The following is a 25,616-nucleotide window of genomic DNA, read 5'->3' on the forward strand; positions in this document are numbered from 1 at the left end:
TTTATGGAAGTCACTCATTTTGATGACTGGAATGACCATAACAATGGAGGGAGTTTAAATGAGGTATATTCATCTGGCTGAAGTTCTCTACAAGTCTAATCACAGCAAGTAGCAGACTTTTTCATTTTAATCTAGTATTTTGCACATTATACATCTGATATTTTGGATATTACTTACAGCTTGTCCGGGGGTACCATTTTCTCCAGCAGCACCAGGTTCACCCTGTGAATAACAAATAATATGAATTTAATATGTTTTCAGATTGTTTTTCCATTGAAATGAAGCAAAACACCCAACAAATTATTCAGTTCAGTTTTACAGATAAACAGATAACATTTTACTTTGAATAAATCAGATCAGTGAATAAACTCAAGAGTAATTCCTTACTTCCGTTCATAGCAACTAAGGAAAGGCCTGATAATATTTTCCCAATGTGCAATATATGTATTTGCTTGTGTGCCATTGAACAGCCAGCAGAGTGAAAGATAACAGTATTTAATATTTGTACAGACAATGGTGGGCTTGGGATAAGCCAACAGTAGAGACAGGGATTTGGCAGCTGAAATGCTGGCCTGTATCCAACCAGTCCACTGAACAAATTTTGAAGTCTTCCTAAAGCCTAAAAAGCCTTTCTCCAACTGGCTCTTCCTCCAACTAGGGTTGCTAGGTCTCCTGCTGGCAACCCCTGCAGCCCACTGCCACTCCATCAGCTGGCAGAAAAATAAATGTAAAAACTGCTGTTGGCATGACAGTGTTACATCACTTCCAGGGAAAACTCAGAAGTGATATCATTCCATTCTAGGATGCACCAGAAACTCTATGGTTTCATGATTCCTAGAGCATTGTGACATCACTTCCAGGTTTTCCCCAGAAATGACTAATGCCATAGTATTGATGGCACCTCCTAGTTCCCAACCACTGGCTGGCAACCCTGCCTCCAAACATAAGAGCCATTTAAGTTGGACAAATTGTCCTTAAATGTTCCTCCAGCACAAGGTAAAATATATATTGTTGTATTTTCTGTAGCTTTATTTTAAAGGTACTTGTTATGAAATATTGTTTTTTAGTACAATGGAACAGAAAAGGCATTCACACTGGGTCCCATGCCATAGGATGCACAGGGCATTTGAGGAGGGAGGGAGGGAAGGTTGATTGGGGGATTAGCGAAACCAAAGATTCCATGAGTAAGACCTTTTTTGTATTACCAGATTTGAGTGCTGAAATTCCAATCAGAAATTGTGATAATTCTGTTTGGCTTGTTTATTGCAAACAGATTCAGTGCTAGAATTTAGACCAAAAGGTTTCACTATTTTTTGGTGAATTTGTCTTGAGGTTTAGGATTGAATCCACTCTTGGTCCACTCTTGGCACAAACTGGCTTTACTTAGAGAACTTGTTAATTATGATGTCACAACGGAAGTGATGTCACAGTGCTCTAGGAATCATGAAATTAAACTATAATTTAAAACACATAAACATAGTACTAGGAATGGAGGTTGAGTGCCAATGAAAAAATGACACAAATCACTTGAATTGTCAGTAAGGCCTACCTTGTTACCAGGAGCACCAGGTTCTCCTTTGCGCCCATCCAAACCATTATGTCCCTATAATGAATGAAGAAATATTTATTGTTAAGCTCTTCCTATAAACCAACAACATTTTAAACGCACACACAAATTCTCATATTGAACGGAGGTGATGACTTGTAGCCTAGGGTTGCCAACTCTGGGTTCAGAAATACCAGGAGATTTAAGGATGGAGCCTGGGAGAGTGGAAATTAAGAAAAAGAGGGACCTCAACAGGGTAGAATGCTATGCAGTCCATCTACCAAAGCAGCCATTTTCTCCTGGAGATGTTACATAAATGTTATAAATAAACAAATACATGATTTAAACAGTCTGGAGATCAGTTGCAATTCCAAGAGATCTCCAGCCCCCACCTGGAGGTTGGGAACTTTTCAACAACCACAACGTAGGGTTTGGGGGGTGAGAGGGGAATAGTGTGCATATTTTACGGTGCAGTCTTGAATAATGGACTTAGAAGGACATCACTCTGTTTAATATTATACTGCCAGGGATTTTAAGAGCACCAGACAAACAGAAGTCCAAGAGAAAACCTGAGGAAATATTTTTTGCAACTGAAGGGTTATTTAAAGTGGTGCAGGTAGGCAAGGAAAGGACATATGAGATACCTTGCAATGATGCTAATGTCATAGGAACCCCACGTAAGGTGTTCCATAACAACTTCCACAACAAAATGTAGGCAACCGTCACATTCAGTATCTGTTTCTAGCCACAACAGGTTGCAGTTTAGCAATCCCGGAAACCATTATCCACTTCAAATGAAAGCATTCAGGCAATGTCCTTTGAGCTGACAAGTGATAGCTGAAACCCAGCACTAGTATAGCTCTGTACAGTCATCCTGCTGGTCCTGCAGTCACATACAGCTTAGGTAGCAGGTGTCCATTATGGATAAGGACCAACCCTGATTCCACCATAATAATCTATTCAGTCTTTCTATTATAGCCACCAAAAGGCTGGCGAAGACATGCCCTACAATGTGGTTCATGTCCAATTCCTATAAAATCCATATTCAAAAAGCCTCATGCAGTCTATGCTCATGGAAGGAAAAATGGCATGGCCCAAGTCAATTAACAATTAAATACCTTTGAAGTTTAATCATGGAAGGCTGCAGTAAAATGGGAAGAGGGTGATGATAAAGGGTAATGACCTCCGACAAATTTGATAGATGGTTTTTCCACTTTGTGCAGAAATGCTATAGATGATAGTTCTCTGCCTGCAATTAGAATTGCAGTTTGCTATACTAATCGTGGATATGCACTGATGTATTGTAGATGCATCTGGGATTTAGGGAAGATCTCTTTTCCTTAAAATATTCCACTCTTACACAGCGTAGGGTGAATTAATTTTGACAGAATTAAGAGACTAAAAGGATGTCGGTAGCAGCTTTCTTCATTGCCATCTGTGGCGAATGGTTAGCTTGTTTTGTCTGAGATAAACAGCTATACAAAATAGTGACACAGTAGTGTGTATGGACTATGCTATTGACTTTTACAGTGCCAATTGTTTGCAGTTGCACGCTTCTAAATATATAGACGTTAATGCAGTGGTTCTCAACCTGGGGGTTGGGACCCCTTTGGGGGTTGAATGACCTTGACACAGGGGTCGCCTAAGACTCTCTGCATCAGTGTTCTCCATCTGTAAAATGGATAAATGTTAGGGTTGGGGGTCACCACAACATGAGGAACTGTATTAAAAGGTTGTGGCATTAGGAAGGTTGAGAACCACTGTGTTAATGGATTTGGAAGAGTGTAAATTGGCTTAGAATGGCACCATCAGTCTCCTTCATCATCATCATCATCATCATCATCATCATTGTATTCATTTCTCAAATACTCACCCTTATTCCTTTGAAACCAGGGAGACCAGGTGTTCCAGGAAAGCCACGAGCACCCTTAAAAGGGAAAGAAAAAAAATCTTATGTGACACTAGTAAGAGCTGTTAATTCTATACATCAGGATAGAATGTAGAATATAATGTTGAAATCTGGAATCCAATCGTCCCAAAATGCAACACATTGACAATTTTTGCAACCCATGAGCCATAGCTTCTGTCGGCCATTTGCATATATTATGCTTCATCCTTTCTAATGCAGTGAATAGTACAGAATGTTTTTTTCCTTTATATTGTTATCTCTTTTACATTGCTGGGATTAGGGATGTGCCCCCCCCCCCCCCCGGATCTCGAATGCCATGGACATTTTTTTGGCCTTCCCTTGTACCAGGAACTAAGGCCCTTTCCGCACGGCAGAAAGGGCACCTCTCCACCGGCAGAAATTATGCCGGTGGAGGGGAGGGGGCCATTTGCACGAGGCATGTGAGCGGCCCTCGCAGAGGCCGGCACAGAAAAGGCCGCCTCTTCTGCATCCCCCTTCACTCGCCTCGTCCTCCAGCGTCAATCTGGAGGGCTGCAGGAACCTGCCCACGCTGCCCTACGACCTCCAGGGGTTGGAGGGCAGCATGGGCGGGTCTCAGCAGCCCTCCAGACCGACGCTGGAGGACGAGGTGAGTGGGGGGGGGGACGGGAAAGCGGCGTCTTCACCATGCTGATGGGAAGGCGGCGCTTTCCAAAAACCTCCCTTGGGAAGGGAGGTGGAAAGTGGCGCCTTTGCACCGCCTGGGGCCGCACAGTATGGTGCTGCTGCATTGCAGCTGTGCTGCCTGTGCAAACAGCTGCCCAGGGACCGGTGTTTTTCTGTCCCTGGGCCGCTGTTTTTGGCCCCATGCGGAAAGGGCCTGATTTTTTTCTTTTCTTTTAACTTTAAACAAGAATTTGTGTATATTTATGGTATTAGATAAAATATGTTGATATACAATATTATACATATATTTTGTGCATTTCTGAGTTTCCAAATCTTTTCTGTGTCATCTGCTGGTCTTCGTGTGTCATCTGCGGCTTCCACAAAACTTTTCCCAAAATCCCACAATTTCTTGTGCCGACACGTGATGCATGTGGGAGGGATAACTGTAGATGCCTTTCTTTTCCACAAGATCAGCCAGTGTGTAATTTAAACTTCACACATGGAAATGCCCTCAGACTACAATGCTAAGCTCAGGGTTCTCCAGTGTGGTGCCCATAGATGCCAAGGTGCTCAGCAGTACTTCTCTTGGTGCCCACTGAGCTTTTCTGAAAGTGGTTGGCATGACTGAAAGTTTGTGTAAGGCAAATGAAAGGGATTTCATTCCCCCTTTGGGCTTGCTGTCTTCTTGGGAGAAGGGAGGGATTCCATTTGACTCCACCTCCTATGGAAGCCATTTGGGTTGGGCCCTGCCTCCTGTGGAGAGCAGCGTTAGGCTCCAAAAGGTTGGGGACTGGCTAAGCTCATTTCCCCCAAAATTAACTTCTGCTGAAATCAACCACACTTTCCTCCAGAGCAAGTGATTGCAACAAACCAGTCTCTACACATACAGATTCTGAATGCAAACATTCACAATACAGTAAAGAATGTATACTTCATATCCTATGCTTCCCCTGCAAGGTTCTCAAGGTGACTTAAAACATTCTATGAAATGCTGCATACATAAGTTAGACAACCTTGTGCTGATGCTACAGTTTGCTTACCCATAATTCTTGAGTAACAACTGATTTGCTTAAAGGGCAGTTCTGAAGAAGGGTCATGAGAAGGGACAGAGCCCGGCTATTGCCACCCCCATTAATCCCATTAAGCCATGGCTTCTTTCCCTTGGCTTGGGCTAGCAACTGGGATTCCCCATAGAATTTTCTCAGGAGACCCTATTTGCTCTTGGGGCAAGTTGCTGAACTCTAGCATAAATTACTGGAATATGGGGGATCAATAACACAACATGCAAATATGTCTTTACAGTAAATCTATCCCTAAAGAACAGCAGAAGAGATTGTTTCCCTTTTCTCATAGTCACAGCCAGATTTATCTAGTGGATTCTGAAGACTACAGCAAAGATAACACTCACCTGAGTGCCACCAGCACCTCTCTCACCAGGTCTGCCAGGTCTGCCAGGATTGCCCTTAAATAAAGGGGAAACAAATTTACTTTCTCTCTTCATTTTCAGTGGAACAATATATATATCAAACAATAAATATATCATGTTCCCATATGCAGGGTATTCTTTTTCTTTAAGAGGAGATCACAGACACATTTTAAAGCAGTTTTGTGTTAAAGATTAAAACTTATGTAGGAAAGATTAAGTTTGCACTTAATATGCATCCCACTTAGAGGTAAGTTCCATTGAACTCAGTGTGATTTACTTTTTGAGTACACAGGATTATGATACTTCTTAAGTTCCCAAGTGGGAAAGGCAACAGCTCAGAGTCTGCCTGCTTCCCAAGCATAAGATCAAGCATAAGTTCAGAGTTGCCAGCTATAATTGGGGTTTGGAAAACCTCTGAAATCATTAGAAGGTACTCTTTATCCAAGCAGACAATACTGAGATAGACAGGCCAGTGGCTTACTCAGTATAAGACACACTGCATATTGCATATTAGAATAAATGCCACTGTGACATTCAGCGAGTAATAAAATGTCCACGGGCCACAAGAAACATTCCAACAGTTGTAGAATTAGAAGTCTGAATACACAGAAATGCAGAAATTGTATGAAGAAGAGACAGAGAGGAGTACAATGAATGCTGAAAGCTGATGTTTGACTTAGAGGATGGCTCCTACTGAATTTTTTCAGAAATACTTACATCATCTCCGGGCTTTCCAGGAGGACCAGTTGGACCACGAGCACCTTGTGGACCCTAGCAATGAAGAGTAAGAATTTAATTTTAAATAAAACAATAAATGCAAGCTGTTCTAGCTTCTTTGAATGAAATCTGTACTAGTCATCTTGGCCAAATCAGGATTCTATCTAGAGTTCAGTGCTTCCAAGCTTTGAGAACCTGCCTGTTGGTCTTTATAAAAGCAAAGTAAAAGGTAATCCCTTGTGCAAGCACTGGGTCATTACTGACCCATGGGGTGATGTCACATCACAACATTTACTAGGCAGACTATGTTTACAAGGTGGTTTGCCACTGCCTTCCCCAGTCATCTATACTTTATCCCCAATAAGTTGGGTACTCATTTTACCAACTTCAGAAGGATGGAAGGTTAAGTCAGCCTTGAGACAGGTACCTGCAACTGACTTCCATTGGGACTAAACTCAACTCATGAGCAGAGCTTAGACTTCAGTACTACAATCTACCCTTCAGCACAAAGGTTATGTTTATTTACTGAAAACATTTTGTGTCACTTTTTGAAGGTTATAAAATAAAATAGACAACAGTGAAACTTGCAGATACATAAGAAAAAAGTTCAGTGCTTAGCCAGCTGAACCAACAGAAGGAGGTATCCTTCACAACCCTTGCTGAAAGTAAGAGGTAGAATTTCACACTGCAGCCCCTTGGGGCAACTGTGATAATGGCTGTGTTTCTTATGGTTATTATGGATGGAATTTCAAAAATCCAGTCATTATCATGTTATGGAACATTTTTACTTACTGTTTGACCGGGTTCACCAGGTTCACCAGGATGCCCTACTGGGCCTGCGGGACCCTACAGAGGATGAAAAAAAATCCATATTAAAATGGTGGGCATTCTTTCATAGATGGAAGTATATGGAGAAAGGATTTGAACACAAAATGGTACCAAGAAGACAGAGTCAAGATCAAGTATTCAGACAGCCAATGGGGAAACCCTGGAGACCTAGGATATGATGCAACTACATATAGGGTACTTCCAACCAGACAAAAGCCCAAAATAAATAACCAGTGGAAACATGGAGAAATATCAGGAAGATTCCCTGTGTACTTTGCCACCTCTTAGCATGATTTAATTAAGATAAGTTTGAGAATAGGGTACAACAGAAGGGGTGGGGGATAAGAGGAGGAGATTTACTTTCCCACCATGCTAACAGGTTCAAAGATATGGTATGCCAGGTCCAGTTCTTGGGATAGACATGCCAGTTGGAAAATTCCTGGATATTTAAGTGGTGGAGGGTTTATTGAGGAGAGGGACTTCAGTATGGCAGGCCACTGAGTACACCTTCGAAAGTGGTTATTTTCTCCAGGTGAACTGATCTCTGTCATCGAGATTAGTTGTGATCTCAGGAGATCTTCAGCCACCACCTGGAGGTTGGTAACCATAGAGCCTGGTGGCCTGCTAACCACTGCAGAAGATGAACTGGTTTTGCTGGGAGTATATATCTCTTTCACAGGTAGGGGTATTGGTTTTAGGCTTAATTTATAAGTGATGCTTGATGTATAGAGTACAGATGTATAAATTATCACCAATGGCTGTGATCAGAATATACTTACAGGGGGTCCAGATACTCCAGGAGGGCCCCTGGGTCCCATAAGTCCCTGGAAAAAGATATAGGGAAAAATCCAGTTAGAACACTAGATAATAATTCAGCATTATTGCCAGCATCACTCAGTTTAAGCAAATGGTGATACTGACCCACAGATACATTAATATAACAACAGCAATAATAATGTTGTTGAGGTTGACATAAGTTAAATTAGTTGCCTATATTTCTACAGTCACCTAGTAAACATGGAAGCAAAAAGCCAGAGATTGGATTAGTCTAAAATAATAGCATAATATAAGTTGTAATGTATCTATAATCTTTCCAGCAGCCAATGAGTTGGATCCAATCAGCTTTTCCACTGGTGAGAAATGAAGAAATGATCAACCAAAAAGGCCATGCTGGAAATCATGGGATCTGCATGGACAAAAGCCAGGTGGAATGAGACGGAAGTGGAACTGAGTGAAATGCAGTGTCAAAATGGACTAGATTCGACCCAATGTAAGGCAGTATAATATACTATTCTGAAGTATTTGTTTGAAATATTACTGTTGTATCTGCTAACCAGGGTTTATTAAATAACAATCAAACTTCATAACCCCTGGCAAGTTAAAAAAATACTGCAGCAAAACCATGGTCATTGCTCTAAACAGCTCCATCAAATGCCTGGATAAATAATAGCAAAGTCTATGCCTGGTGCCTAAAAGTCATCAGAATGAGCACCAGTTCACTGGATCCAGAAAAGAAGCCCTCCTGATGATACACCTTCGCAGAGGAGACCCTAACAAAGTCAGTCAGCTCACTTCAGGTGGACCTGATCCCCAAGGATGATCTTAATGCCCACATGAGTTCATATTGTAAATTTTATATGTTGTGAGCCGCCCTGAGTCCACAAGGAGATGGGTGGCATAAAAGTTTAATAAAATTAAATTAAAATTAAATAAATACAAGCATAGGTGGTCTTTCAGATGCCTTGCTCCCAAGCCTTTTATAGTATGTGAGGGTTTGCCTTCAAAAATCATACTAAAACAACTACTTCCCCACAAGGACAACTATGCGTATTGTAACTTTTAAGATAACATAGAAAGGTCCATTTTGCACAGCCTAAATAAGATATCCTGGGAACGTTAAAAAAGGTGACCTGGGAAGGCATTCCACACAACTTTCTTCCCAAGAAGTCTTCAGGACGCCTTATTTTAAATCAAGGCCTCTTTTCAAAGTGTACCTTTCCCCCCTAAGCCACCTGCAAGATGTCTCCTGTCTGGCTGTGTAGAATGCAGAGAACAGGAGGCATCTTATTTTCCCTGCCTGACCATTTTGCTCTCTGGTCAGTTTTACCCTCAGCTTGCCCCTGATATTTTGCGTGCGGTTGGAGAGACTCTCCCTGCTGCCATTTACTGAAGATTGCCCCAGGATATTTGCTCTGTAGGCTCCAATGCTAGGTGCCTTTTCCGCCCCAAAAGTACATAATTGTACTCTCCTGGTCCGGCCAATTCTGGCAAAGTATAGTTTTCATATTTTTTTAAAAAAAAATATATTCAGTGAGCTATCTCTGTAGCTATGAATACACAAATATGAGAATCTTAACTGCTCAGAAGACCTTGCAGAGCAAACGTTCTGGGCCAACCTCCAGGATATTGCAGCAGGGAAAATCCATTCAGCTGCACACAAAATGTCAGGTGCAAGCTAAGGGTGGAACTCACTAGAGAGCAAAACTGTCAGTGAAAAACTGCCTCTTTTCACCTCTGATGCCTTTGCTGTCTGGAAAGCACATCAGAACCCACTTCTTTTTAAGACATCCCATGGATGTCCTTTTTGTGTTGTGCAGAAACTCAAGTAGTGTTTCTGTCAGTGGCCTTTGTTTTGAGGCCATTCTAGATAACATATATTAACAGTTAAGGTAAAACTAAAAGCTTTCTGTTTACTCAGGTGGTGGAAGTGCACAGGTGTGGAAGGTGGAACTTTTCTTGCATAACAATCATTGCTGGGGCAGCTAACATCTGCGGAATCCCTACAGGGCATGCATCGTTTGCCAGGCTAGTTTTAGAATGACTTTGGGTGGTGAAGTGAGAAGAATTTGCCTCTTTGCTAAACAAGCACTGGAAAAAAAATATTGCTTCTGATTTACAGGCAAATTTTGGGCTGTGATACAAAAATTCAGGTCACTTGCCCATAACATGTTTTTATAGCCACTTGGCAACCTTATTGATTTTCTCTTATGAATTGGATAGAGGAAAGAATGGCTTGTGCCCTAAATAAGTAAGCAGATAGTTTTGTATATCCTTAGAAGATTAACAATTGCAATCAACATAATTTAACACTCATTCTACTGTAGTTTCAACTATCTACTTTTGCTTGAAAATAGCTGTATCCTCAGTTAAATCCTTTGCCCCAGCAAGTGCAAGTTTCTATTTCTGGCTTTTTAAACACAACATTTATTTATTGAAATATTTTTACCCTGCCTTTCCTTTATATCGAGGCAGCTTTATATGGAAGATGAGGATGGTCATAGTACTGAGTTCCCCAGTGGAAAATTGATTCACAAAGATTGGAAAAACAGAACAAAGCCTATGTCTCCAGCAAGACCCTACTTTTTACCTTAAAATCCTCGGGTGGGGGTGAAAACAAGGAGATAGGAGATCCAACATAGTCCCTCTCTCACTCTTTCCCCTATTGTTATGCTCCAGAGCTAAAATATCTCTGGCTGATTCCACATGGGCCAAAAACAGCAGTGTGAAAATGGTGCAAAAGGGTTTAAAACAGTGAAAAAGGGGTTATACTGTTTTCACACTGCTGTTTTTGGCCCATACTGGATCAGCCTCTGTGCCAGTGCAAAAACAAATGAATGATCAGCAGATTAGGTTTCATAATACCAATATACACCAGCACATTCTACCATGTTAGCCCCACCAAATTAAATGGGCAAGAGTGTTCTTGTACAGCCAAGTCCCAGTCATTTAAATAAGACTGCTGCCAGTGAAAATATCAATGAATGGTAGGAAACGATTCTGATGAAAGAACACCAACAGCTTCCTGCCTAGTCTGCAATCTTCAAACCACATGACAAAAACAATCCCACAGACATTACCTAGCCATCAAATGTCTGATACATGAAAAATATGTACCCTATTTCCCCGAAAAGAAGACCAATCCCAAAAATAAGCCCTAGCGTGATTTTTGGAGGATGCTTAAAATATAATCCCTACTCCAAAAATAAGCCATAGTTACAGATTTCCTAGTGCAGCTAATCTAATGTGGGGTGGTGGTGGTGGTGCAAAATCATGGAAAAAAATAAGACATCCCCTGAAAATAAGCCCTAACACATCTTTTGGAGCAAAAATTAATATAAGACCCTGTCTTTTTTTTCAGGGAAACACGGTATTCAGCACAGAACTATCGCTGTTCACCCTGACTGAAAGGTTGCTTGTGAGAATGAGAACTCCAGTACACACACAGAACTCCTTTTCCTGCAATGTCTTTCTAGCAGAGATTCCTCATCCATTGAAGTGGATGGAACTTTGGTTCTGGGACATCACTGCAACAGGTTGTTAGACCCAAGACGGTGCAGGGAGATCATCGCTCTGAGAATCAAGTTACCAGTATTTTGTCTATGGTTAACAGCCAATATTATATTCATGCTGACTTTAATAGCAAATAACTTCACATTCTTACCAGCTTTAGGATTCAATTTTGTATGTTTTTGTTTCTTTGGGCACAGAGTTTAAAAACAATCTCTTTAACCTCTCTGCATGCAAACATCATTCTTTGAATATTTTTCTATCATCCTGGAAACAAAACTACCTTTGAATCAAGATGCTCTTTAAAACTGTTTCTTGCAAGACTAGTAATCAGAAGAACTCCAAATAAATCTTTGCTGGAATAGCTTCATTGCATAGACTTCAGTAAGATTCTTAGTACATCTACTTAGTTGGTCACCGGAGGATAGGTTGCACCTAAGATGGCCGCAACATAAAACACAAATCTAGCGGTATTTTACTCTCTGCTTAATGTTAGCCCTGTGCTGGATATGTACTGCATGATAAGAATGGGATGACTATAACAACATGCAACAGAACTGCACTCACTTGTGCTAGCTCCTGTCCTCCTGAGTTCCAACATAAAGGATTTTCTACCGCAAAATCAAGCGTAACCGAAAGTGAGAGAAAACTGTGGCCTCCCATTTTGGCAACATAGGAAAGGCAATACACAGAAAAGTAGGCTGAGATGACTAGGAGTGACTGCTCAAAGCTAAGTGCATGATGTAGTAAAGAAGGAAATGTGTGGTCATGCTGAGTTTATCCATGTAGTTAAAAGTTCCAGGTAAACTGTCTCTCTAGGCAGCTGTGGGAACTACATGGCAAGCTTTTCAGTGGGTTCCCCTTGGCTTGTACCTGCTCAAGAGTTTGAAGTCTTTCTCTAGCCTATGAAGCATTCCTCCAACAGAAGTAGCTGTTCCACTGGAAGAAGACCCACTTCTACGAGGGGGAAGGCTGTCGAGGCTGAGGAAGTTCTCCAACTTTGCTGAACAGACTGAGAGGATACCTGCCCTTTACTCTTAAGTATTTTGATAATGCTACGTCTTGGGCTCTTATCTCCAGTTCATTCATTCCACAGCCAGGTCCAACCTTTCTGTCAAAAAGGTAGTGCAATTTTTCCTGCCATTTCCTGACTCCTAGACTATGTGTCTCTTTGTAACATAAGAAAAATAATTTAGCATTACAAAAACAGTGAGTGAACCAGTTGGGCATTGTCTAGAACAGGGCTTCCCAACTATTTTGGTGACCCACAGGTCCAAATTTACTTGATGAGGTAACCCACTTACCAAAGCAGAACGTGCACACATTAATTAAACTGAAAAAGCCTACGACCACTTTCATAGGCAATGTGACCCACTTTTGGGTTCAAACTCACTGGTTGAGAAATGTTGGTCTAGAACCGTGGTGGTGAACCAATGCACACCAGAGGTTCATGGACTACAATTCCCATCAGCCCCTGCCAGCATGGCCAATTGGCCAATTGGCCATGCTGGCAGCGGCTGATGGGAATTGTAGTCCATGAACATCTGGAGTGTCATAGGTTCGTCACCACTGGTCTAGAAGCATAAGTCAGTCATGCTTCTTTACCCTACTTCTGAATCTTGATTGAAGCAGGAGAGGCTTTTGACGTCCATCCCCTAAGAGCTTGGAGGATAACCAATATTAAAAGGAGTGGAGAAAAATGGCTGCTTTATGGACCCAGACCAACAGAGATGAAAGGATAGAGGGCTCTTCAAAGCCATCTCACCTTGTTGCCATGCTTTTGGTGTTGAGCTCCCCACTCTTCCCTCCCTGGTCAGTGAAATGGGATTAGCTGGTTGCTTTAAGGCTTAGCAGGAATTTGGTGGGGGGGGGGGGGTTCCCCTCCAAATAACCTGGAATGGGATCTTTTTAAGCTACTTCACATTGTTTCAAGGTATGGTTAATTAAACAGGCCTGATTTTATGGAAACCTTAACAGGGATAGTAGGTATCATACAGGTTTGAAACTTTATAAAATGGTGGTGGAGAGAACTACATAAATTGCTTTGGGTCCCCGTTGGGGAGAAAAGCAGCATGTAAATGCATTAAATAAATAAAACAATATTGCTAATATTTTATGCCAAATGGCAGCAAGAGTTAGCAAGTGTGATCTGTGCTGCAATACAACCTCAGAGAGTCAGTGTGGTACAGTGGTTAAGAGCAGTGGGCTCTCATAAAGCCTACTAGGTGACCTTTGGGAAGTCACAGTTCTCTTTGAACTCTCTCAGCCCATGCAGAGGCAGGCAAAGGCAAACCATCTCTGAACGTTTCTTGCCTTGAAAACCTTATGGGGTTGCCATAAGCTGTGACTTGATGGCACTTTCCATCGCCACAGCCACTGTTACTGTGTTTCTAATCAGCTTTATTCAAACGCACTGGGTATACTTCCAGTTACAGACTGCTTAGGTCTGCAGACTATAAGAAATACTTTAGGCTTTCCATGTTATGAACAGACAATATGGATGTATAAATATGCATTTGGTAGTCCTTGTTAGAAGTGGGTTTTCTGTCCGCCAGTTTATGCCTTATGTACAGTGAGGATGGGCCAGCTACGCATATTAGATCATTAGGACTAAAAGTAACTTCCACTTTCAGAGATGGTAAACTCTGAATATCAGTACTAGAAGGCAACATTGGGGAGAAGGTCTTGGCTTCTATGCCTTGTTGGCTCTTCAGGCAACTGGTTAGCCACTCTGTGAATAGGCTTCTAGACAAGATGGACTGCTAGCTTGATCCAGCTGGGGTCTTCTTATTTTTTTATGTGGAAACCTTTTGAGTCTTGAAATGTGGAGGATGTGCCAGCTACAGGAAACCTTGAATGACCTGTCTCCCTCTGGGCTAGGGTTTTTCAGCTCTGGATTGGGAAATATTTGGAGATGTTGGGGGGTGGAGTTTGAGGAGGATGCGGTTTAGGGAGGTAATTTAATGAGGTATAATGCCATAAAGTTCATCTTCCAAAGCAGCCATTTTCTCCTCTGTCACCAAGATCACTTGTAATGGTGGGAGATCTCTAGAAACCACCTGGAGATTTACAGTCCTACTCTCAGCTACTGACATTCAGCCTGCAAGTGATCCCCGGTACAAACCAACTCTTTGCAAGGAATATTCTCACCTATTCCACAACAGGACTGGAAGAACAGTCAGTTCCAGCTCTATCCACACTGGTATGCAGGAGATGACAAGCTTAGCCTGGACTGACACATGGAAACTGACCATGCCATTCTATAGAGGCAACAGCACATAACACACCACTCGGGGAGTGAGCGGGGGTGGCAGTTGCCACTGATGGTAATACACGTTGGGTCTCCCAATTTCTTTGGGTGTGGGTGTATAAGCATGCACTAAGGTAGCCATATCTTCATCTCTGTTTGCCACTGCCAGAGGCAGGATTGTACCAAGCAATACCTTCAGTGAGTGATATGCTTAAGATATCAAGTAAAAATTCCCCATGTAATCTGCATGAGTTCAGAAAGAAAATACTTCCTTACCATTGGTCCTTGGCCAACGTCAGCTGATTTAGACTGGTCATATTGAGCAGCAAAGTTCTATAGAAAATAGAAAGGAGAAATTATTTTAATACAAAAGAACTTCTTTAGCATTTAAATAAGGTACACCGAAGACACAGTTATTGTTTCTGGGTCGCTAATTTTAATTATCCCAAAATGCCTGTTGTCATAATAAATCTAAGCCTTTTGGTTTGAAAAAAAGTATGGGACTTGGTTTTTACCAATGGTGAAAGCTTGGAGTGACATTAAGGCGGATTCCACATGAGCCAAAAAACAGTGGTGTGAAAACGGTGTAAACCTTTTTACACTGTTTTAAACCATTTTACACCGTTTTCACACCGGTGTTTTTGGCCCATGCGGAATCCGCCTAAAAGGTTAGCTGCACAAGCTGATTCAAGGAAAATAAATATCATAGCACAAAAATAATTTCACTATACTGGGAATATACAATTAGTATTCTAGACTTTTCCAGGTGTGGTTTATAACTACAAGATATTAAAGCAAAGTTTTGCAGATATCTAGAAGAAGCTTCTGAAAAGATCTATTAACTGTTTACTGTTTAAATCTTATCTCATGGATGATCAGAAAATAGCTTTAGATAATGGTTGATTCAGATATCACCTGGTTTTATATTTCCATTGTATGCTTGCTAAAACACAGAGCAGTAATCCTTCTAGAAAGATGACCAGTCTTTCTAGTCCAGGTTACAGGCATTTAGCAGTGCCCCAGGGATGTAGATAAGGGGGGAGGGGTTATCGGGTTCAAACCCTTCCCATTGCATGTCTGGCTTGCTTGAAACAATTAATGGAATGAAACAGCCAGAAAGCCCTCAGTCACCGAACCCACCCCATAAAAAGTCTATACCTACGTCACTTCCTGAACAGAATTATTCACCTTCTAAGCACACTGACTTCCATGGACTCAGACAGGTGGAATTCTGCTTAGGATGGCAATGTAAATCACATGTTGATTATTTTGATTAACCAGCATAATGTGTAAAATGGGGCACTAGGATTATACCAAATTAACTTTTCTGATTCGTACTGACTTTAATTTCAGTGTTTCTGCTTGCAGCCTCATTTCAAACAAGTTTACTATCAGGAATAGATTCAATTGACTTCATCGGGCCTCATCTCCCAGTCTAGTGAGTATATTAGTAACCTGATATCCTTTTCAAGAAAGTGCAAGTAACATGGTTCAGTACTTTAGATAATATTAGCTTAGCTACTTTTATAGAATATTATCTATTTATTGATTTTAATTTATGTTTCTTTTGCAATTTGTATGAACTTAACGATCGCGAGACAATCTGGAAAAAATCAAGCTAGAAATTTATCCCATGAAAATGAATCAGGGACTGCAGAAGTAACAGAATTGTCTCTCAAGACTTTTGTGACTGCAAGTAAGAATTCTGCAGAGAAGAATGTGTTAAATGTATAGCCCTCTTTCATATTCAGAAGGTGTTGTACAATGTCACCAGCAAAACAGTGTAAATGACTTTGTGGCCAAGTTTTTCATATGAACTCAATTAATTAACTCTTGAATACAAGAACAGCTTTTGAGTACAGAATGTACAAAACAAAGGAATATGTACAGAATGAAGGAAAAGAATTTAAAAAGAAAACAGTATCCCTTTACTGTACATAACTCTGGAAATCTTTGCATCTTTGTATAGGCAACAATCACAGTTGGAGAATAGATCTGAGGTGATATGCTCATGGAATAGGAAGTTTGTCCCTTTTTAAAAGAGTGCTAAGCTATTTATGTTACAATGCACCACCAAACAATTTCAATAAATAAACCTTAGATGACTTACTCCTCCAAGACCGGGAGGACCAGGGGGACCTGGGGGGCCTCGTGGACCATCTTCACCATCTCTACCTGGTATGCCTTGAGGACCCTATGGGAAAAAATTTACAATAGTCAGTAAAAAATGGAAATAGCCAGGACATTTTAAGTAGTTTATTATTAAGAAATGTAAGCTGGTATTGAATAATACCAGGTAACATGACCATGTTTGAAAGCTAGAACCATTTACATTTTCTAAGTTATTCATGGGAAATCACAGAATTTGGAGAAGGAGGAAGACCACAGTACAGTTTTGTGAGGATATGCATTTTCTTTTTAAATATTTTTAAAACTTCAATACAGAATTGACATGTGAAAGAGAATAAGGATCCAAAAGTGTTTTACAAATGGCTAGAACAGGTGCCACTAGAGAGGGAAGCAATTAGGATTGCCAATCCCCAAATGCGGCCTAGAGTTCTCCTGGAACATCAACTGATCTGTAGACTACTGAAACCAGTTTCCCTGGGGAAAATGGCTGCTTTGGAGGTAGGTTGCATGGCATTCTACCCCACTGTGGTCTCTCCTTCCCCAAAACCCCTGCCATCCCCAAGATCTACGCCCAAATCTCCATAAATTTTTCAACCCAAATTTGGCAAATCCTAGCTGTAATACAAAGAAAGGTTCCCAGAACCCTGGGAAACTCTTGTCTGTTCCCAGAACCCTGGGGAACTCCCTGAAATAATGCAGGAACTTTCCTAGTCAGCAGGTTCTGACCCCCAAAATTATGCAAAACGCATGTAACTTGTATTAACTTTTGACACTTAAGGTGATACAAAGGCAAAATTGAGTGTTGTCTTTTGGACAGTGGGTATTTAAAACAAATGTACAGTAGTAACAAACTATGATTTAAGAACCAGGGAGGGGAGGACTAAATATGGTTGTATTGAACTGGGCTATGAAAATAAATTATTGCATAAAACTGCTGTGGCTCCGTTAATTGCAAAGCAGACATGCTCAATTCCAGTAATATTTTATATAAATTAGATAATGAACATAACAATTTGCCTCATACAAAGAATCTATGCATTCCCCGTCCCAAGATTTCTAGTAGCTTCCTTTGCTACAACTTTGTATACATCAACAGAATGCAAGTCAATTTGGCTTTCAAACCCATTGTGAACTATTGAATAGTTAGTCCTGTGTTTAATACTATAATCAACATCAGAATTACTTAACTAGGTGCATATTCATATTTCAAGAAATCACAATGATTAAAATCCCTTTAGTTGTTAACAGATGCCCATGTATTAGGCACAACAAATATTCTGATATGGGTGGATTCCTGAATTGCATTCACATCATCAGAATTTTATGGTTGATGAAAGGCAGTCACATACTAACTGTCTATTCTAATTCCAGGAATGAGGTACATTCTAGGCAAGTTGCAAATGCAGCTCTTTCTGGCTGGCCCAGAATGCACCTGGATCTGCAGTGACTTTTCCAGTGAGTATATCTGTTGGGGGAAAGGATCCCTACACATTTTATAGAGCAGTGATGGTGAACCTTTTCGAGACCAAGTGCCGAAATTGCAACCCAAAACCCACTTATTTATCGCGAAGTGCCCAACATGGCAATTTAACCTGAATACTGAGGTTTTAATTTAGAAAAAAACAGTTTGCTCCAAGGCACGCATTACTTGGGAGTAAGCTTGGTGAAGCAACCGTGTAACACTTTGAATGGGTGAATCACAACCCTTGGAAGCAAAGCCAGTCTAGATATGTGTGTGTGTGTGTGTGGGGGGTGATTTTCCGCTTCCCCTAAATGACGAACTCTGTGCTCACGTGCCCACAGAGAGTGCTCTGAGTGCCACCCTTGGCACGCGTGCCATAGGTTCGCCATCACTGTTATAGAGCATAGACCCATGGTGGCGAACCTTTGGCACTCCAGATGTTATGGACTACAATTCCTATCAGCTCCTACCAGCATGGCCAATTGACCATGCTGGCAGGGGCTGATGGGAATTGTAGTCCATAACATCTGGAGTGCCAAAGGTTCGCCACCACTGGCATAGACCATTTCAGGTTACTAAATTGTTTCTAAATTAGGCCTATAAACAACTTGTGACATGCTGTGTTAAAGGCAACTTATCAAATCTTGACAAATTATTTATACCACCTGCTTGGACCATAGACAACAGGTGGTATATATTTGTGGAACACCTGGTTTACAAACAGTTCTGTTTTTCACTAAATGTCAAACAGCAGTTTTCAATCCAGGTTACCAAATGGAGGGGCAAGGATGGAGTCTTAAGGGCTACCTTAAAACCACAACCTTCAGTAATATATTTTTAAACACCTTAGAGCCGCTTTACATGCTTTGTGGTGATACATGTACTACTGCCATTGCACTTAGATGCTGTAAAGAGCAATGGTCTCTAGATTCCCTGAAATATGCACTGATATTATAAAGTGGCAGAAAACATTCATTCACTTCAGTTGCTTCACATACTTGTTGAAAATACTTGCGAAGTTGTATGTACAGCACAATTCTAAAAAGAATTGTACCTTTTGAAGTCCACTGAAGACTTAGAAGGGCATAACCCTTTTTAGGTTTGGTACTGTCAACAACTATGTCTTCAAGGCCTGATTTATGACTTGTATTCTTAGTCCTCTGTGTTAGAAGCCCCATACACAATAGCTGATCCTGTCAAATCAAAATCCAAGCATTGTCTGTTTCCCTATTTTACTGAAACACACAAGAGACAATCCTATAGAATATCACATGAAGGAAGGGAAGTTGTATCACATTGCCTCTTTGCCAAACCAGCAAGAGTGAAAATATGTGTTCTTCACCTGGCCAGACAAAATATTTGGAGAAATCACCGAAGGGGAGATTTGTGAAGCAATCTGAAGGGAAGTCTAAGATTAGTACAGAAAAGATAGTGCTGAATTTAGGTGAATGCAGCAAGAAAAGGTTTGGGGAGTATTAGAAAGAGAACGTTGGAAACCATTTGAAGTCACCATTCCTGAATTCATAGTCATGCCACAATGAACTTGCAAACTGCTTCCGCCACACGGTTGTTGAATCTACCAGATGTTACACAGATAATTAGCTGGATGGTTACATCAACAAATTGTCAGTAAAGCAAGCCAGTCAAACTAAGACCCGTTCCACACATGCAGAATAATGTACTTTCAATCTACTTCCACAGTTGTTTGCAAGTGGATTTTGCTATTCCGCACAGTAAAATCCAGCTGCAAAGTGCATTGAAAGTGCATTATTGTGTATGTGCGGAAGGGGCCTAAGTGACACAAGAGCATGCCTTGCCATCCACATCAAGAAGCTATGGCCCTCTACTGATTACACTGTAATGAATAGAACAGGGGTAGGGAACCTGCGGCTCTCCAGATGTTCAGGAACTACAATTCCCATCAGCCCCTATCAGCATGGCAAATTGGCCATGCTGGCAGGGGCTGGTGGGAATTGTAGTTCCTGAACATCTGGAGAGCCGCAGGTTCCCTACCCCTGGAATAGAACATTCTTCTCAGTCAATATATTTCATGACTGAGCTATATGAATGTATACTGGAAGCCCTTTTTTGTGTGTGTGTGGGATTTTTTTTGGTGTTCTCAAGTCACAGCGGACTTATAGTGACCCCACTGGATTTTCAAGGGAAGAAGTGGTTTGCTATTGCCTGCCTCCATGTCATGGCCCTGGTATTCCTTTGAGGTTGCCCATCCAAATACTAAGAAGAGAAGAAGAGTTTGGATTTATATCCCCCCTTTCTCTCCTGTAGGAGACTCAAAGGGGCTTACAATCTCCTTGCCCCTCCCCGCTCACAACAAACACCCTGTGAGGTAGGTGGGGCTGAGAGAGCTCCAGAAAACTGTGACTAGCCCAAGGGCTAACCAGGGCCGACCCTGTTTAACTTCTGAGATCTGATGACATCAGGCTAGCCTGGGGTTATCCAGGTCAGGGCAAAGGCCTGTTAGGTGTAATCCAGGGGTCTGCAACCTGCGGCTCTCCAGATGTTCATGGACTACAAATCCCATCAGCCCCTGCCAGCATGGCCAATTGGGGCTGATGGGAATTGTAGTCTATGAACATCTGGAGAGCCGCAGATTGCAGACCCCCTGTGTAATCAAATCCAGGCACTTCAGTGGGACTTGGGAAGACAGATATCCTCCCATTTCAAAACGGATAAACGATTAGGTTTTTGGTCCACATTCTGATCTAATTTAAAAACACATATCTTCTCTGACTTCACTGACTTTCCACAAACCATGCACATGTGAATATCCCAAATAAATGTGTTTAGTCAAACAGAGTACAGCATAACCTCATTAATCTGAATTACCTCAGAAAATGAGAGAGAGAGAGAGAGAGAGAACATGGAACAAGCAGCCATATCCTTCCCCATAAGTGTAGATAGGTGATGATTCATAACGTTCATAAAATTGATATTTTTCCCTCTATACTGTGTACATAACCAACAGGATTTTCCCAGTTATCTAGCAGTGGCTGAACGGGAGAAGTTAAAAGTCAGCAGAATCCTGATTCTTTACCCTTTCTCCCGGTGGCCCTTTGTCTCCTCTGGGGCCCTGAAAACAAAAAGAAATGCATCAGTTGTGGATTAATCTTTTAAGCTAATAATTTAAGCACATAAACCAGCAGACACTGCGAGAACTGTCTGTTAATGAAAATCTGCCAAAACATTGTACTTATAGGTGTAAATGAAAGGCATAAACAATAGTTTCCTTATAGAATAGTGCAACAAGAAAGGACAGCAAACGGTTCTTAATCTACTGGTAGTTTGCTCAACTAAATTAAATAATTTTTAAAACTTACTACTGATTAGCTCATCATTAAGTATCTAGCATCAATCTATTACACGATTATGCTCTAAAGCAAGGCTGTACATGCTTTAGAAAATTCCTCAGTATGCTAGAAGTTTGCATCACTGTTTGATCCCATTTGATCTCAGACAGACTTTGAAGAAGAATGTTTAGGTCTTATTCCTCTCCTGTAAATGTTGGTTTCAAATTTCATGTATTTCAACACACGTTAATCAATATATCACATGTCTAAACACAGGCGAAACCCATAAACATTCCATAAACTGTACTTTCAACTAATTCTACAATATCTTTTCACAGTCCCTTTGGAGCATGCTTTCCTGAAATGAGCAGAAATTACTTCTTGAATAAACAGGCATAGCACTGAGCTTAGTAGAAGCTACTTCTTCTATGAAGATGAAAAATAAAATAGGCTTCACATGTGCTTAGCTGTGAGCCCAAGAAAGTTCATAAAAAGTAATGGGGTTTACTTCCAACAGGGTTTAACTTTTTTCTTTTTTATTTAAGACATTCACCTATTCCAGTCTACTTAGTTCTTCTTTAGGATGCTAGATGTTACCTAGGAAACGACATTTGCAATCCTAAAAAATGCTTTCCTAGGATGAAGCCCCATGAACTAAAATGAAGGTCTCTGAGTAGACCTGTTAAGGATTGCCCCGATAGCTTCCAAATTGTTAGCTAAGAATCTTTGAATAATTCCTCACCTTCCGTCCTTCCGTTGCCTGGAAAGGAACAGATATAAAGTTAGAGGGAAACAACTAAAGTTATCAATATTTCATTTTGTGTGCTAGCGTTAACCAAGTTTGTTAGGTAAATTAGTTGGAAGAAATGTATATTTAGTACAGAAAACTAATTTAAGTTAGTATTTACTACATTGTGCAATTGAAATAAAATAAAATAGTCCTACCAGAACTCATTCATGCGTCCTCTAATGCAATGGTAGTATTCTGACTCCTGGCGTTAAAAGGGCAGCCATCCATACCCCAAACTATTAAGCATGCTGTATGGCTTCTGCTGCTGAACCAGACCCTCTTAATCTTGCATTCACCTATGAAGGTAGCTTTTGTATGAGAAGGACTGCCCATTAGGAAACTAGGGGAGGATACATTTCCAAGCAGCCCCATGATACTTAATAAACATTTGCTCATGCACTCCTTGGTTAGTAACTGGGCATTTAGTCTATTCTGTCCATTTGGTTTTATTTTTAAAATGATTGTACTGACCTCATTCACATCTGGAGAAAATACAAGAGGAAGGAAAAAAACACACAATTAATTTGGGAATTACAGAGCACTTTATATTTTTTAAAAATGTTACAATTGTCATTATTGAAATGCCAAAAGTAGGAAGGACTAAAATAAAACTGAATTTAAAGCTACCGGTAATTAAGTTTGGCACATTGTAGCAGTTTGCTGATGGATGACTCACTTCAGGTTCTAAAGGTATCTCAAAGAAAACAGCACCTCGTTTGATTTCAAAGGCTACATTAATCAAAGGCTACATTTAATGGTGTAAAATTACCATTATCCAAATGGCCATACACAGGGCCATACACAGTTCAACCGGAAGCAAACTTGAGTTCCCCCCCCTCCCTTTCCACTGTAATCTTTGTACCCCCTTCCTACCACTCCTGAAGACCAGGGGAACCTCCAGTGAAGGATGGCATACAGACATCATAATGATGATTTGTGGGTTTTTTTAAATTTTCAACCATTTTGTGTCCTTTTTTTAGGAGAAAGGTAGGATAGAAGTAGTTTAAATAATTATAAATAAATATCGCTCATTTAATGGCCCTTCAAATCCCAGCCCTGGTGTACTCGCTGAAACTGAATCAGGACAAGCGAGTTTGGCCTCTTAAAACACACCTGAGTGTCATAGGTAGGCAAAATCAGCATTCAAAGCTGAGATGAGTTTATTAGTTTTCATATTTTCGTATCGGTAAGGAGGTCTGGTTATTCTTTCAGGTCATTTTTGCACATACTATTTGCTCAGATATGAATATTGTTTGAATATGATTACTTTTGGAATGCAAATGTTTACAGATTCATCAGCCTTTCATCCAACCTTTCTGAATATTTTATTTCCTTAAAATTTAAACTGGTGAAAGGCCGCATACTGGATTGCTCTAGTATAGTGGTTCCCAACTTTTTTCACTTGCGTATCCCTCAGCAACCCATTTTTTTAACATTGTCCCTCCATTTTAGCAAACCCATTACATAACTTTTTTTCATGTATCCCTGATTGCTCTGGTGGATACCTCTGGGGGTACGCATAACCCAGGTTAGGAATTGCTGCTCTGGTAGATAAAGTTCAAATCCCTACATCAGTCCATATCCAGAGAATCGTGAGACTATTACTATGTGAATAGAGAGACTTTGGGCCCTGACCTAGATGGTTCAGGCAAACCTGATCTCATCAGGTCTCACGTAGTAGGCCTAGCCCTGGTTAATGCTTGGATGGGACACCACCAAGTGGGATCATTTTGCAGGGGGACGCAGTGGAAAACTATCTCTGTTAGTTTCTTGCCTTGAAAACTCTACTGGGTTGCCATAAGTCAGCTGTGACTTGACAGCATTTTACACACACATAGGGAGACTTTGGAGTTGTGTTTCTCAGATAGCAGCCCCTGGCAAAGCATGGTAGACTATTTTTTAAGAACTGAATGGAATTTCAGAATTAATTTGTATTATGACATGGAAGGCCTTGTTTCAAGAAAATGTTCAGATTAACACTGAGGTAGGTCCAAATGTCATCAACAATGTCATCAACATGTCTGTTATGCCACCAGTTTGAAAAGTTGTCTCTCCTGATTTTAAAATGACCATGCTAAAAATATTAATACCAGCCTCACACAGGTGAGATACATGCAGTATTTCCTTTCGCCCTCACTCTTCTGTAAGTTGCACAAAGCAGGAGTGAAGGGTGAGCAGAAAAAGTCATATTCTCATTCCCTTGCTACCCAAATGCGTTCTCCAGTTTGGGGGCAGAATAAATATACCCTGAACCTACAGGCATGATTATGCCACAGAGACATCTGAGTGGCGAATCTGAAAAACTGCTTCTCCTGAGAGAATTGCTACTCACTGTTACTTCTTAAGTGCAAAAGTGCGTCAAAACGATCTTTTAGCAAGATTGTTTGACACGAACTTTAAGAGTCCCCTGTTAATTTTGCAAATACATTTATTATAATAAAAACTAACAGCAAGGCTCATGCAACACATAAAACAAAATACTGACTCAGAAGAATATCAATGAGAAAACAAGGTATGGTAGAAATGATTAATTTAGCATATTCTCAGTGACTTGATGCATCATATGAAGAAATATGCCCAGACTGTGTTTTCGTAAGATGGCTGAATAAATAGGTATTCATTTTGAGAAATGCACTTTAAATGGCACTTGCTAGGGATGGGGTTTATCAATGTTTTGGGAAGTACCAACTGATACTGGTGCTATAGTAGCGCTGTGTTATTGGTTTGGGAAAACTGTCATTCTTCCCCTTGTCACCAGAGGGAGAAGTAAATCTATTTAAAAGGTGCATAAGGTAGGATGAATTCAGTGATGCAAGAATATAATTACAAAGAAGAAAATGCTCCTAAATTATTTTTGGTTAGTGTTCAATCACTAAACCTAACAGAATTTCTACTTCAGCTAGTCCAGCAGCTCGTCACACACACAAAAAGTGTACTGCAAATGCTTCTTTATGGACAGAACTTGCCTGGGTAAAGGAACCAAATATTTTAGGCATTATTGCCATATGGAACTGCTGGTTTGAAAGCTAAAACTTGCATATGCTTAAAAATACCAAATAGGTTTGGTGATCATCTTCTGAGTGTGTATCATGGAAAATACTGAGACACACAGGAATTTTTCTCTCAGTTGCTGCAACATTAAAGTTATTCTTAGGCCAAAAGAAAAGTATCACCATGGCTACTGCGGTTAGAGATATTAGCTTGCACATAAGAATAGGCTGAAATCCATTCTTAGTTATGAAGCTCAGGAGGTGGCCTTAGAGAAGTTGCTCTTTCAGGATAATTTACCTCACAACATATTTGTGAATTTCAAATACT

General features: G+C 40.7%; 1 protein-coding gene across 1 annotated transcript in view; it reads right to left on the reverse strand.

The window, feature by feature from the left end:
* Positions 1-25,616, reverse strand: part of COL1A2 (collagen type I alpha 2 chain) — a 76,258-nt gene that overhangs the window by 49,097 nt on the left and 1,545 nt on the right. The window contains exons 2-13 of the mRNA XM_048511157.1: positions 22,770-22,780; positions 22,251-22,268; positions 21,256-21,291; positions 16,719-16,802; positions 14,885-14,941; positions 7,851-7,895; positions 7,036-7,089; positions 6,244-6,297; positions 5,509-5,562; positions 3,420-3,473; positions 1,550-1,603; positions 178-222 (exon numbers count right to left, since the gene is read on the reverse strand). Coding sequence (XP_048367114.1) covers positions 178-222; positions 1,550-1,603; positions 3,420-3,473; positions 5,509-5,562; positions 6,244-6,297; positions 7,036-7,089; positions 7,851-7,895; positions 14,885-14,941; positions 16,719-16,802; positions 21,256-21,291; positions 22,251-22,268; positions 22,770-22,780 — 566 coding nt within the window. The remainder of the gene's footprint in view (positions 1-177; positions 223-1,549; positions 1,604-3,419; positions 3,474-5,508; positions 5,563-6,243; positions 6,298-7,035; positions 7,090-7,850; positions 7,896-14,884; positions 14,942-16,718; positions 16,803-21,255; positions 21,292-22,250; positions 22,269-22,769; positions 22,781-25,616) is intronic.

This window comes from Sphaerodactylus townsendi, linkage group LG11, assembly GCF_021028975.2.
Source record: "Sphaerodactylus townsendi isolate TG3544 linkage group LG11, MPM_Stown_v2.3, whole genome shotgun sequence".
Taxonomy (NCBI): domain Eukaryota; kingdom Metazoa; phylum Chordata; class Lepidosauria; order Squamata; family Sphaerodactylidae; genus Sphaerodactylus; species Sphaerodactylus townsendi.